This window comes from Ciona intestinalis, chromosome 5 (assembly GCF_000224145.3).
Source record: "Ciona intestinalis chromosome 5, KH, whole genome shotgun sequence".
Classification (NCBI taxonomy): domain Eukaryota; kingdom Metazoa; phylum Chordata; class Ascidiacea; order Phlebobranchia; family Cionidae; genus Ciona; species Ciona intestinalis.
Genome location: NC_020170.2, coordinates 4,760,520 through 4,775,765, shown reverse-complemented (window position 1 = coordinate 4,775,765; position 15,246 = coordinate 4,760,520). Strand labels below are relative to the sequence as shown.

At 36.5% G+C, this 15,246-nt stretch overlaps 2 protein-coding genes across 3 annotated transcripts; both read right to left on the bottom strand.

Annotated features, from left to right (window-relative positions):
* Window positions 1-501: 501 nt before the first annotated feature.
* Window positions 502-7,135, bottom strand: LOC101243424. 2 transcript variants are annotated; one of them, XM_009860491.3, is made up of 8 exons: window positions 6,906-7,135; window positions 6,479-6,605; window positions 5,861-6,028; window positions 4,966-5,223; window positions 4,477-4,593; window positions 3,950-4,054; window positions 1,501-3,660; window positions 502-1,006 (listed from the first exon to the last, which is right to left on the bottom strand). In XM_009860491.3, exons 1-8 carry the CDS (start codon window positions 6,953-6,955, stop codon window positions 905-907), a joined length of 3,087 nt encoding a protein of 1,028 aa, XP_009858793.1. In that variant the 5' UTR covers window positions 6,956-7,135; the 3' UTR covers window positions 502-904. The 2 variants fall into 2 exon arrangements, with proteins under 2 accessions (XP_009858793.1, XP_018667593.1); XM_018812048.2 differs by having other exon boundaries at window positions 4,486-4,593.
* A 1,192-nt stretch (window positions 7,136-8,327) lies between these two features.
* LOC100185098 (titin homolog) lies at window positions 8,328-14,893 on the bottom strand. Its single transcript, XM_002131283.3, has 7 exons — window positions 14,647-14,893; window positions 12,625-12,965; window positions 12,079-12,158; window positions 11,376-11,620; window positions 10,835-11,018; window positions 9,734-10,555; window positions 8,328-8,902 (listed from the first exon to the last, which is right to left on the bottom strand). Exons 1-7 carry the CDS (start codon window positions 14,770-14,772, stop codon window positions 8,847-8,849), a joined length of 1,854 nt encoding a protein of 617 aa, XP_002131319.1. The 5' UTR covers window positions 14,773-14,893; the 3' UTR covers window positions 8,328-8,846.
* Between the last annotated feature and the right edge of the window lie 353 nt (window positions 14,894-15,246).

The window sequence follows — 15,246 nt, the reverse complement described above, 5'->3', positions numbered from 1 at the left end:
CTCTATAAAAGTGACATTTTATAGGGGAGCAGAATTAGAATAGTATGTTTGCTTGGTATTGTTGCTTACAAAAGTCCATTTTTTTAGTAAAATTATAGTGTCCTATAAATTTAAAAATAGAGGTCAAATCGTGGCTTGGTGCGCTGCAGAAACATTTAATGTAACAGACGGAGTATATTTTGTCTCCAATTAACACCGGACCTCCATAACAAGCACATATCGCGATGATATTTATATTTCCGGTTCTTATATTGATCTAATATTTGTGGTGCTATCTGCATTGTATATTCATTGACTCTTAGAATATCGTTTGACGGGCAGATAGGCCTACATATACCTTGATAATAGTATTAAAAAACCCGTCGGGTAGTCATAAACTTTAGGGTAACAGCGTAGGCGTACTCTCGTTATAATGCTACTTTTAAATAAAAGCACTGCTTTGTATATATCACTTGCTAAAGAATGACAACAACACTAGTAATTTTAATAGTCCAAGTAATTCTAGAAGTAATTTATTAAACGCATACAGCTTGTAACCATAGACGTACATACAATCACCCACAATTCATTCGCAAACATTCTGACAGTGAACTACAAGTTCACCTACGTACTTTCTTATTCACACACCATAATTGGCCTCAAACCCGTTAAATATTCAATGATACAGTCTCAGTTTATGCTATTGGTTGCATAGCACAAAGATGCGAGCAGAAAATATGATTTGCACTCGATTAAATTCGCAGACTGTTGGTCGATTCGTTAATAGCACGTTCGTAGACATCTTCATTCCGTTAAGTTTGTTTAGCTTCATCTTTAGGGTTTCCATTTACAGCCATCTTCTCCCATTTTGTGTGTATCGCAGCAGGATCAAAGTACAGAATAGGAATTGATTGTATCCGGCCGGCTAAGAATTTTCTTCTTTTTTCCATCGGGAGGGAACCCGTCGGTTTTTCAGCGATGGTTTCTTAAAACGCGAGGTCAATGCTGGAATAGTTGGCTCCGAGTTCTGTTTATAACAATGCGATGGCATTACAGAAACACAGTCAACTCAATGCAAAAAGGCTCAATAATAAACTATGTAGGTTAGGATGAGAGGGGGTCTTTGTTGACAGTATGAGGAAGATGGGATACAATTTCATTCTATTTTCTCAACCCACTTAATAGTAAACAAAGAACATTCAATGAATAATGAAGCCTTATCCTTGCGACTCTCATAAACCTTTGTAAATTGTTTAAAACACGATATTTGGATATTGTGTACTATAAAGGTGTCCCATCTCCCCCCACCCTACTATAAATAAAGTTAGCCACATTTGTAGTGATTTATAAGTTGTACAAGCTCGGCCTGTTGAAAAGTATTTAGTAGTCCATGACATAGTTTATAAACAATCTAAAGATCAGAGAATATTTTTAAAAATAGTTAAAATAAGATTAGAAATAAAATGTGCAACAGTGTAACTAAAAAACTACCATGTTACATTTACTCAAGTCAAATCCCACCTCATTCACTGCAGGTGGCATACTTCTCCTTCTTTCAGCTTTATCGTCTTCGTTTCGGACCGAATTTTTGTTCGCCCAAAATCGTTCAATGTCCTTTATAACCGCTGGGTTGGCGGTTAGTGGTAAAGTCTCGGAACGAGAATAACGTTTCGGTTTTGGCCGCAGCTTCTTGCACTTTTCGATGATCTGCTTAGTTTCCTCTTCTTTGCTCGCAGAGTTAGCTTTAGCACCCGCAGATTTGTTTTGGTCGAGAGTCGTAACGAGAACAGTCGGTTCCGGAATTTCTTTCAGTATCTTTTGCTTCCATGTTGCACTTATAGAATTTTCCGATTTCTTCGTAGACGCATCTGACTTTGATCGTGGCGTCACCTTATGAAAAGCTGAAGTCGCCTTCGGGTCAGAGCGACAAGTCCAGTTGCTGCTTGGGCTCGAAACAAAGTCTGAATGCATGGATAAGTCAGTCATGCTCCGTCGGTATGTAGGCTTCGGTCGAATTGTTTTATTCGAGCTTCTAAAATTTTGCAATGATGCGTTAGGCGGCGCCCGCCGGAACGACACAAAAGAAGAGGCAGTTGGACTTTCACTACTATTCTCCCGACTCAACCCTTCTTTATCATCAAGTTCGTCTTCTCCGCTGTACCCATCTTCGAAAGTATCCAAGTTCCATTTTTTCCGGATCATTTTAGCGGAGCTCGGAGCTTGTACTTTCTTGGGCGGCTCCTTTAGCATTCTTACTTCGTTTTCCAGCAGCTTTTTTTCGAACTGTTTCACCACGGCTGGCTTCTTAGGATTAAAATTTGACGCCTTAAACCGAGACAACACCGTTTTCATTTCTGTAGAGCCTCTTCGGTCTTCGTTACTCACTCGACTGTGACGACGGGACTTTCCCTTTGTTCTCGTGACGTCACTTTCGTCAGACGACGAACTAATCCCCACATTTGACTTTGATTTGGTTTCTTTTTTCGTGTAGTGTTTCAATCGTGTCTTTTTACTGCTCTTCGGGTTAGGGTTACTGTTGGCTTGTTCTTTCGGTATTTTTGCTTCATCTGTTTTTGCGTCCCTGAAATTTAAGTGTTTCTTGAACCAAGTCTTTCCCATCTTCCCAAGCGAGTTTGTAGACTTATCTGTTACAGGCGCAGGTATCCCTGTCTTAAGAGCTGAACCATTTTGACAAGATACAAAATTCCCATCACGATCTTCTGCGACGTTCAGTGATTTTTCTAAAATAGCTTCGGATTTTGGTCTCTCCTCCGGGACGACAAGGAGGAGTGCTCCGGAGGCATCTTTCTCGATCGTCACCGCGGGTTTTGGAGCAACGGGAGGCGGAACAGACGTAGCATCCTCATCAATACTACTGAATCTAACCTTGAGAGGAGTAGTGACCCCAGAATCGGTGGTACGAACTGGAGATACAGATACAAGTTCTACTGGATGTGTGGAACTTGAACTGTCTGGGCTTCCTACGAGTGTACCACTGGAGTTCTCTTTGGTAAGCTTCAACTTAGTAGGCGACGAAGATTTGGTTGACTGCGTGTAATTGGGCCTTGGTGAAACGCTACTGCCTCTTTCAGGCTTTCCTCCGAAAAATAGCAACTGTTGATGCAGATTTGGAAGCTTTTTAGCGGGATTGGGCGAAAAGGATGTTACCGACGAATGAGTCGGCCTTCCGGCTACATAATGTTTTTCAACTTTGGCGAAAGAACGGTTTGACCCTGTCGTGCTAGTAGGAGTTGTGCGTGCTGGAGAAACTGAATGTTGCCGGTTCGAATTTGATTGGCGACCACGAGAATCAGGAGAGTTCGTTTTCGTCGGGCTAAGTGAGGAAGAACTGAAATGGCTTAAAGAGGAACGTCTCTGCATCGGTTCGACGGTTGCTGGTTCTTCGTTTGTTCTGGTACAAAACGATCTCGACCTCTTTCGCTTTTCGTTCCTTTCAGCAACGAAATCCGTAGCTTTTTGAGCCGAAACAAAGTTAGCAGCTTGCTGAGGGATATCATCAGCCAGCCGTGGCATGGTCGGATGTGCGACCAGGTCTGACGACAATGATGACGTATTTCGCGTCTCTACTTCCGGTGATGTGACGTCATTAGCACGGGGGCTGGTAGGTTCAATGTTAATGTTATCTAAGTCTTCGCTGATTTTCTCAATTTGCTTTAACGCCTGATAAAATAACAAAAAAAGGTTTCGCATTAAAGACATTGAAACAATTTTATTAAAAAATAATAGAAAAATCATTGAAACAGAAGATATATGTTTCAACGCTTACAGTTATGACATTCTTACAAATTTGTTAGATTACTGGCATCCCCTTCTTATACATGGGCAGCGGTTATATGGTCTGAAAGTATACGGAGATGATCGTGGCTACGCCATTGTATGTTTTGAGATGCATTGGAAAAAAATTGAAACACTTGAATTATAAAATATTAAAACATGAATTTAAACTTACGGCATCCACAGTGTTGTGAAATTGTTCATAGTTACAAGTCTCGGTAGTAAGGTTTGCAGAGGCAGTTTTATCAGTGGTCAACACTGCTGGGATTCGTTTTGATTCCTGAAACAAAACAACTTCATCGAATAAAGGAAACTTCTTTTATTTTTGGTAATTTATTAATTATACTGAATGCAATAAGACAAAAAGCACATTGTACCTATTCATAGAATGGTATAGACTGAATAGTGTAGAATAGTATCTATAGAATATTACTTCTGTAGAATACTACCTATGAAGAAAATAAGACTACTGTAGAATAGTGCGTATAGGAATACAGCTTATTGTGACTGTGAGAATAGACACATATATACCCTATAGGCCTATAAAGAAGACTAATCTATGATGTTCGCACTTATACTGGCTAAACAGACGGCTTCTTGTAACTGTTGTCGAGTACCTACCTGTTTACTGTGCTACTACATACATGATACAAATAGAGGTTTACAAAATACATTATCTAAAGCCTTATAAGGCGTACGCACCATGCTTACTTCTGGCTTCGTCGTCTCGAGGGAGGTCTGATGACGTCGATCGTCGCTACATGATGACGTCACATGGCTGCCGTGTAGTGGGAATGGCGTCATGTTTATTTCTTCAAGCTGTATGGAAGTTATTAATATAGACTAATGTTGAAGTGTTACATTCTCGCGACAGTAATTGCAACAAAAATATGGGTTTCAACACATGCAATGTAGGGTATGGTTTTCCGTTAGGAATAATAGTAGCGTGGGGTAAGATGGATAATATTTGGGGTAAGATGGTATATAATATATTTCATACTTTCCTAATTGTGTTTTTAACAACGCTCGTATATAGTGGCGGGGCTATGGTTATATTTCTGTAAATATTCTTTATAAAAGAATGAAAGCATGGGATCATCTTATCCTGCCCTACTATACTATGTATAAACGATTCAGTCTAATACTCAAAATTAATATGAACGTGTATATAGAAAACTATACCGTACATACGTATTGAATTTTCTCCAGCAGTTGTTGCTTTAGAGCCGACCATTTTTTCTCTTCGTCGTCGTGTTTTTTGATCAATTTTATCCTTTCTGATTCAAACTCTTTTTTTAACTTCGAGTTTTCGTCCTCAATTTCTGAGTTCATTTTTTTCATGAAGTTCAAATCACGATCACTAACTTCAAGTCTCCGTTTTAAAGAATCGACTTCAGACGGATTGCTTGGTTGTGGGTTTGTGGGCTTACGTTGGCTGCTTTTTTCAAGCTGAAAATAAATGTGTTTTTTTTTTAAATTGACATATTCTATATATTATGTAATTTTGCGTTTTCTGCAAAATTGTGTTGAATATTGGAAGAGACAGAAAACATAAAAAAGATCGGGTTTTGTGTGAAGTATCTGGAACTTGGTACAGATTTGGCCCATTACCCCCTTTTATAGCGACGGGTGATTATTTATTAAGAATAAAACTTCATAATATTCTAAATGACAGGTCTTAAAAATACCCATTGTCTAATTGTTGTAATTACGTCGTATTTACACAAACAATATTAGTTCTCATGGACAAAGAAAATGCTGAGCCAATATATATTTGACCTGTAGTCATGTATATACCGTTATATACGCCTTGGGAATTGGTCTCGATCAAGCTGTTCAATACTACACTGCAGTTACGTCATCTTACTATAGTAGGGTACATGACGCTACGATCAAAACGAATTAAAATAGGATGATGCCAGCAGAACACTGGCAGTTAACTGGTGAATGACTTCTGTTCAGACTGTAACGTTTAATTATTCAGAATAAGCACAAATGTATTTTAGTTCAATTGTGGCAATATCGTAAAAAAATAGAATATTAAAAAAAAACATTTTGGATTAATTTAAAGTTAAACTCATCTTACTTCATGTATTAAATCCAAGAGGTTGGTCCTCTCTTCGTCCCATCCTCTTTTCTCCTCTTGGTGAATCTCACTCCCCTCCTTTCTCTTCCGCTCTTCCTCTTTCAATTCAATCCTTAATCCTTCCAGAACTTTCTTTAAATCCAACAGGATTTTTTTACTATCTGCCGCCTACAAACAAAAATTACCCACAAAGTTACATAGCTGGTAAGTTGCCCTGCCTGAGTTACAGAGGGAAAATAAGTTACATTAATTATTTCATACATGGGAAACATATGCATGGTAAAAAATTAATATCAGAAGTTCCGCGAAGGATTAATTAGTTAGGACTTTAATTACTCTTGGGTATTTACTAATGTTATTAACGTTAAACGCCACGCTAGGTTATATGGCACGATGTCTATATACAATTCATTGATTGTTTTTGGCTGTGCTCCGTATAAGGCATCAAAATACTTATTTGTGAAACAGCGAATAATAAACTCCTAAATAATCTTTCAACGGCTCATCTGGTCTAAAAAAACGTAGTCTATTTCCGATGTTTGGTCTGCCATCCAGCAAGACTTCATCATAGAATGTATAAACTCTTAAATTTTAGTAAAAAGGCACGTAGTTACTTACTACGGCGGCCTGCCGAAGTAGCTCTTCTTTCTCTGTTTTCCACTCCCGCTTTCTTAGAATATGTCTTTCTTTCAACTGTTCGAACATTTTGGCGATTTCTCGAGCAGTTCGTTTGCGGCCGCGCGACCTGCAAAGAAAATAAATCTAATCTAATCCTAATAAGTTAATAAGGTATATGAAATTTTTATTCCACCAAAAGTCTAAGCAGTAAATAATAAGCTCAAATAGCAAACTTTTAGTAAGGATAATGTAATAAGCGTTATCCGTTTAATAAAAGTGCTTAGCAAATTTGTATAGCCCGATACTGGCCACTGTAAATTGCCTATATGCGCTGTTTGATACTAAGCAGTGTTACTAAGATGCCGTAAAATAAGTTACTAAGGTGTCGTAAAATTAAATAACGAATATAAAGTAAAATTTCCACTACCTTGACCCTTCTCGGTCCTCAGATGCGCTACCATCTTGCTTGGTCTCCATGCTGTTAGTTCACATAAGACTTCATGAAACGGCGACGTTGCTCTGCCAGCTTAGAAGACGTATAGCTCAATTGACTGTAGGCTACCGTCACCGCTAACAGCAGCTGCTCGACTGTGATATCAGCTCGGCTGTCACATGACGAAAAACACCGTAACCCACATTGCCAGTCTAGTTTCCCCCGTATGGAATAGTAATGTGATGACGTTTTTAGTGCTGGCCGTCCGGCTGTGGGAATCTTCTTGTCAGAAAAAAAAACGACCCAAAAAGTCAATGGGCCAAAACAATCCAGCACGAAGCTCTTTAAAATCAATTTTGCTATTTCGCATTTTGGTAGTCCAAATCCAAGTGTGCAAGGGCAATGAATAATGTGGTATGCATTGTAAATTAATGTAGCGAACCATTGCAACGTTTTTTTAATACCTTTTTTTAAAAGGCTCATTCGCTTTATCCTCGCGTGGCTGGAAAACGGCAGTCTTTAAACACGGGTCTTCTTTTTTACACCTCGTGTCGGCTACGAGTTACCACGTATGTAACTTTGTGTGCGAGTTTTTATACTGATGCGGCTCATTGGTCGCTTTATCTGGTGTTGGGTGCTTCTTTGTGGGTGTCTTTGTTTAGTAGCACCAATCAAATTACAATAACATCACTGTTTGTTGAACAGCTTTGTTAGCATTAGTGTTATTGGTCCATCAGCGATTTCAATAGCTTCATACATCTCATGGGAGATCTACCTAATTAAACTAACGAACAAAGCAAGTACAAACAAACATTGAAACGTCATGCTTAGGACAACGAACCTTGCTCAACGAAACACGTGTAGACTCTTGCCACCTCACCTCACCGAAAGCTCTTGTGACAATTACTTGCAGTTTTTGAAAAGCTTTAATTCTTGACGAGATTTAGACTAGACTAGGTATATCCTATAATCCATTAGGAAATTTTCATTTTGCTCCATTATGGTCATGCGCACAGTGGGAAGTTACGTCGCATGCCATCTCGAAAACTTATCGCGGAATTTTTAGTTGACAATACTTAAACCAAACATTTTTTTGGCAGTTTGAAGTGAAAAACTGTAAAAATGTTCTTAGTGGCGATTACGTTCTATTATATACAGACATTATTTCTCTAACCCTAACAGAAAAACCTCCAAAACGGCTCGTAAACCTCTAGTGTTTGTTACACAGCTGTATTTGCAATAAAGTAAGCAATACTTGCTAGTTAAAATCTTATGCTGTTCTTGTTACCTTCTAAAAAAACTGCCTGGAAATTAACGTTTCGTTTTGATACTTGCTAAAACAGCATTAATGTTGTTGTAATCTTGGCTGGCACCTATCTATAGTTTTCTTATAAATTATCAGTAAAACACAAGTGATAACATCAGAACTGACTCATTTTCTATTGTTTTCGCTCCTTGGGTACAAAACGACTTTTTAACGAGCGGAGCAATCAAAAGCAGCGACCAAACGAATAAATAGCTAGCGAAAAATTCGAATTTGTTCATGGGCACACCGGGAACTAGTGAAGTCAGATGAAACTGCTATTTCTTTAGAAACAGCATTATCTGTATAGAAATGGCTGGTGATGAGACTAAAATAAACTTTTGTAAAACGAGCGATTGAATCATGCAAAACTGACACTGCACCAACGCGGTGCAAAAGTAAAGTTGCGCAGCCTCAACCACCTATGGTTGTGGGACCATCTTGCGCCACCATGATTTAATTGAAACCAGACTTAACACACACGGTACTGTGCTATTGAAACTAATGCGTATGACATCATGTGTGCAGACACACAATAACAGTGCTACTAGTCATTCGTTATAAATTGTTTGTGCATAGATCCTCGTTGCCTCATAGGTGCCAATCGAGGTTTCAAGGTGAAATAAATAGATTCAAATTCCTCCTAAATTCTCATACTTAGTACCATTCTTTATACATTTCTCCCACTCTGAAAAACAAGGGAACACCGGGTCAAAATCTTTTTGATATTCTTACTGTTTTATGCACTAAACACAACTTGTTTTATCTTATAGGCGAGCGCAACAGGTCAATGACAGTCTTTATAATACGGGTGTTCTGTTTCATACATCTTATGCCTGTTAGCTCACTTATAAGTTACCACATATGTAACATTGTGGCAATTTTTGGTAATTATTATGTTTTCAATTTGGTGTATGTCTAATAATTTAGACAACCCATGACTCATGAGGTACCACTGGGTTAGATCAAATTTTATATAATAAAATTTATTAAAGAAGTAACCTGTTTTATAAATTTCAAACCGAAATATCAACAGTCTTCCCGATAAATCTTTTAAACACATCAAAAAGCTAGTTTTATTGTCAAAAAGCAATTAGCACCCATGTGTAGTGTTTACATACACAGAGGACACAACCGTATCAGCTTATCAATATGCATTTACTTGCTATTAATAATTAATTATTGAACCTACCACTGGTATTTAACAAGGTTGTAAGTTTAATGACTTAGGTTTTGTACACAATGTATGTATGTCGTAAATGAAAGAATGCAAAATCTACGAAATTTTAACTAGATTCAAGCATTCATTTAACAATAAATTTTTTAACACTTTTTAAAGGTATCTGCATTAGCAATTACAATTACCGAATTTAAACATTTCTGTTTGCTTTTTAATTTTCTAAAATTGTAACTTTGGCAAAAACTTTCCAAAACAAAAAACAAACATTCCCACAAAAGTTATTGTGTAGTAAAAATCTACCTTTAAAACAGATACCAAAAAACTTAAAACAAAACTCACCTTGCTGGAAGAAAGCTACAGCTTGGTGCAAATCAAAGTTTCCTGCATCGTCCAACTGTTTAACCAAATCCAGCTTTGAACCTTGAACTAGCGGAACCGTGTCCACTATTTGTTGCTTACCCTCCAGCATTATCGTCTTGCAACCATCTTGCACTGGGCCGAAACCGAAACAAAATTCTTCTTGGGAAAAAGTTAAAGTGTTCTGGTTTTCGTCCACCTCCTGGAAGAAAATGTCTTTGTGTTCTTTTACTGGGGCGTCACCTAAGTCACTGATGCATGGGAGTTCAAATGGTGGTATTTCATTCATCTCATCACTGTCTGGCATGAAATTAAGTCCCCACTCATTGTGGAGGATGCTACCGACTTCTGCAGACAGAATAGGGTCCTCATTAGAGTCCGGAGGACCTGTAGCACCATCATCAGGATTCAACTCTTCTTTCACGGCATTTTCTTTAACCGCACCCACACCGTTTTTAAGAGCGTTGATAAAATCGTCCTCATAAAGTTTTTCAGCACCAAAAATTGGAGGAAAGTCATCCGGAAGAGCAGGTTTCATCTGCTCAATTACATCGGAGCCTCCAGAGGCAGTATCCGGAGCAAGATCATTTATCCCTGGCGTGGACTGTCCAGTGGTATAGGAAGAGCATTCTTCACTACTGCTTGCTAAACTGTTCCCCTTGCTGTCAAGGTTAGTTTTCCCTTTACGAGAATAGGGCATGAAGGGGATGCCTATGTTATGCTGCCACAGCAGTGGGTCATCAGATACCGGTTCCAGATCATAATCTTCCCGTTGCTCAGTAGGCAAGGAGTCATGAAGATGATCTGCAAAGAAAAGTCATAAAAATACAACAAAATATTGAAAACAAGGATCAAGTGCTAGAAAGTTGGTTTCAAGACAAAAATTAAGCCCACCCAGTCTTATTCCATGCAAATTCGATATATATTGCCTAAAACGACATCATCAGTCTACTTGAATGAAGCAATAAAATATATTGAAAAATGTTACATGTATAACTGATTTAAAAAAATATATATTGTCCTTGCATTTTAAAAATACGCAAAATCGTAACTAAAAAAAGAGTGTTTTATTAAGTTACATACTCTTGTTTTCGTTTTGCTCCTTCATCTGTTTAGCCTCTTGCTCTTTTGTGTCCTCCATGTTCATCTTCTTTGTCTTCTTCTTCCTCTTCTTCTGGACTTTCTCTTTCACTGAAGTCTTTTGCTTCTTCTCTGGTTTATCATCAAATTCCTCAGCAATCTTGGCCACCACCTCATCTGTAAGCAGCTGGGGGCAAGGGAGAAGTTTTAAATAAACTTTATTTTGCAAAAAAGTTTAAAACCCATATATTTTATTCAAGAAGGGTAAGTCCTTGTTGGGGACCTAAGATTTAGGCTACATTTGGCCGATTACCCTCACACAGCAAGTTTTATGTAAGTTATTCATGCGGCCAGTGTGACGAACGAGCAGAGCCACAGTATACAGAGTTTAACACATTAATTAATGAGGTTTTTTTTGTTTTACAACAATTGTATTTTTGGAATGTCACTGCAGATTCCATGTAAAATTTAAAAAATGTTTTGCATATCAGCATAATTACGTAACCATCTGACACAAAATTGTTTAACTCTTTTCTGTACAAACCTTTTTGGCCTCCTTTTGCTGTTCGATGTCTTCTGGCTTGTCGGTTGTTTTGGTGGAAGTTGTTTTTTTCTGCCGTGTTTGATTCTGTTCTACTCGTTTATTCTCCTTGTTCATTAATTTCTTGGTTTTGGACACAGGGGTTTCTTCACGAGAAATACTAGCAGCAGCTTGAGGTTCTTCTTTGTTTTTTTGTTCTTTCAGCTTTTTACGACGAAGGCTACGGCTGCTCTTACCAGAGGCTCCTTCTGTAAACAGAATATTCAAAAATAAACAAACCAGACAAGCATTGGCATTGCTAAAGACTGGAGATCTAGTGCTACAAAAATCTGGTCTAATCAATGGTATAATAAAATATATTTTTCACCTAAATGGCATCATCAGTCTCTTAGTCATATATAACCTTAGGGTCAATTTTTTTTAATACTTCCAAGAAAAACTAGACATTAGACAATAACCTTACAAGTTACAATCAATTCATATTTTACAGAAATTCCCAATTAACAAGGCTTTTTCATATTAATGCCAACAAATTAATATAGTAAGTTCTGTAACAGTATAAATACATATCAGAAAAGGTCTGTTCAGATAGTTTAATGCAAGAATACTTTACAAAACAACAATGGACTAATTACAAAACTTATTAAAAAGTTTCATCACTCTCCATTCCGCAGCGCCCATAAAGGATCAATAAAATAAAACACACCTGGATTTGATTTACCCTTTGAACTTTTGGATTCATCATTTGAACACGGGCTTGACTCCCTTTGTTTCGACGATTTCTTTCTGCATAAGTTTTGAAATAATTCAATACTAAAAGATAAAATATTACTATTTTTTACTGTTTTAGGCTTTTTTTGCAGAGACATTTAAGTGAGATATATTTCTGTTATACAGCAATTGGTTGGACTTGATTTTTGCATGTTAGGTATTTCATAGCACTAGATTCTTACAATACTAAAGGTTAAGATTTACAAACTGTATACAAACGAACATTGTGACATAAGAGCAATATAATATTGTAACAAATAACAACAAAAAATAACAATTAACATATGCAATGAGCACAAGCTACTTAGCCAAACAGATGTTTTCGCAGGACTATCAACAAATAGCTAAATCATTGATTGCGTATATAGGTCTTATTTTATTGGGATAGTAGAGTACACCGTACACGTTTGCTAAATCAGTATACTGAGTCCAGCCACCTTAGATTATAAGCAGGAAACAGTTTCCACGTGTTTATAATTACCTCATGGCTCCCAGTTCAATTGAGTTTTCGTTTTCAAACTTTTCGATGACAGGATTAGCGAGTTTCTTTCTTGCATCAATTTCCATCGAAGTCTTGGTCAGTGGAAACGAGATTCCAACATCCACGGACTTTCCTACCTCCACAACTACATCCTGACAGCAGGATTTACTCCTGATGCGGGTCGCATCATCTTCTTTGCTCTGTGTCTTCAACGACGATGCCATGTCTGCAGTGAGTCGCAGAGCGGCGGGTATTTTTGCTTCTAACCAACGTACTTTGATAGCTAAAGTCTGGGGTTTAAGTTCAGAAAGTTCACGAGCTTTCTCCAGCGCATGATCCGCCTTGGAAAACAAAAAAATTAATAAAATAACAGCCTGTATATGAACTATGTTTATAAGCAGCATGTAAGGACTTCTTGGGGTCATATGCGCCAAACCTGGGGTGGCAGAGCAGGCAGACTATCTTGGGAATATTTCCACTAAATTAACCAGTAAATCAAGAAGCAATAAGTTAGATTTGACAGAAATGCACATCTAACTATTCCTGCCCCCTTGCATTCAAAAAAATTGGCACCTATGCCTGAAGTAGTATATCACCCCAATTTTTAAAAGGCGTGACTGGCAATTTTACACCTTAATACAGTTTTTACATAGCTGTTAAGTGTTTAACAATGGTATCCTAGACTAAATACTAAAACAAAAACCAAGACCCGTATTCCTATGTTTATATTAAAACTGACCAGAAAACCTTTGTTTTTTCCATTTTAATTATATTGTAGAACAATATTATTTAAATATACCTAATTAGATCATAGGTAGTACAATGACAATTAGGGATGCACATTACAGAATTTCGAATCCATGAGATTCGAATCCTTTTGTATTCGAATCTTATTATGGGATTCGGTGTTCTGTTTAATGACGTCATTACACGTCATCTCATATACTATAGTAACAATTTTTGAAACTTATTAATTTTGAAAAAAAATATTTTTGTGTTTGTGGGACTTTCGAGAGTAAACGTTTCGTAACGTCTTTTCATAGCCTGCTATACGTTTCATGACGCAAAAACTACCCAATAGTACAATTTTTGATCATTTTACAGCTCATGACCCAACAAGGCTGCTATGAAAGGGTCAATAAACTGACTTTTGTGGGTAAAATTTCTTTTTCCTATAAATATAAAAAGATTCGAAATTCTAGATTCGGAATTCTAGATTCGAAATATAGTATTCTAGGATATCCTAGAATACCTAATTATTCTGTAATGTGCATCCCTAATGACAATACCAAGAAACTATTAAAAATAACAACCAATATTATATATGTTTATATTAAAGTTGAAATTTATAGTATGGAATTTGATTTCATATAGTATGGTCCTAATTTTAGATTTTACTATTTATATCATATGTGATATCTATAAAAAAAAATAGTGAAAAACTGGGCCATTTAAATCGCAAGGGCCAAATCTTGTCTAGATGTTACTTTATATTAGTCCAATCATTTTTGGTTTTGCTCATGCTAATTTTTAACTTATTCAGTATTTACATTTTCCAACTGTCTCACTAAAAACTCTGTCTTTGGAAAGGTTTAAATTACATGCACAATGCCTGCAAAAACATTGACACAGACTAATGCTCAAGTAATAAATATCAACCTGCTATGCTGTGTAGTAGAATAGCCTAGTTATGTACTTTATCAAAAACACATATAATCTTTTAATATTGCGTAATTGGCATTATACTGTTGCAATCAAAATGGAATTTCTGATTTAACTAAGATTAAGTGTTTCTATCTTTTAAATCTTTACATAATCATCTTCATACAAGAATCTTTTAGTGCCGATAAGTAAGCAAATTAATGACAGTATAACTTTATAACAAAAAACAGTCCTATCCTAACCGATCATAACGGTTACCAAAAAAACATGATAAAAACAAAAAAAACCTAATAAAACACATTAAATATATTTAGATGTGTTTTCTATGTTAAAAGATAAATCTATATAAATTAAATTTACCTGATCCTTACTGCATCTTTTAACAATTAAATCATAGAGATCTGCAAAGTCATCACCTACAGAACAAGCTTTTGCGAGAATTGCTGAGTAATATGAAACAAGGAGGCCCTCCTCACTACAGGACATGAGTTTTTAAAGTTGCAACATTATAAACTAATTCAACTTAAAAATTGGAGGTGATTTGAAGTGCATAACTAAATCAAGTTAACTGTACATATAGGTTTCTAGAAAATATTTAGATTTAATATGTATATATATAACTATAATGGTAAAAACATATTTTATTTTTCAAAATTAGCGAAGGTCATGTTATTTAAAGAACAAAAAGAAGGGAACAGAAAAACAACAGTTGTTAAGATACACATGGATAAAAAGTAAAACTGTCAATTGGAAAGCTTGGCTGCTGCAGCAATTAAACTGAATAAGTATTTTTTAATATATTGGTATTATAGAGATAAGCTACATCAGATGTAGACTTAGGTGAAGAATCTTTCGTTATAGATTGCGCAATTTGTTTGGGTTTTTATTGGATGATTCTATACTGGTACTAAGACAAATTTGTACCGGGAAAAAACAGATATATACATATATATATATATA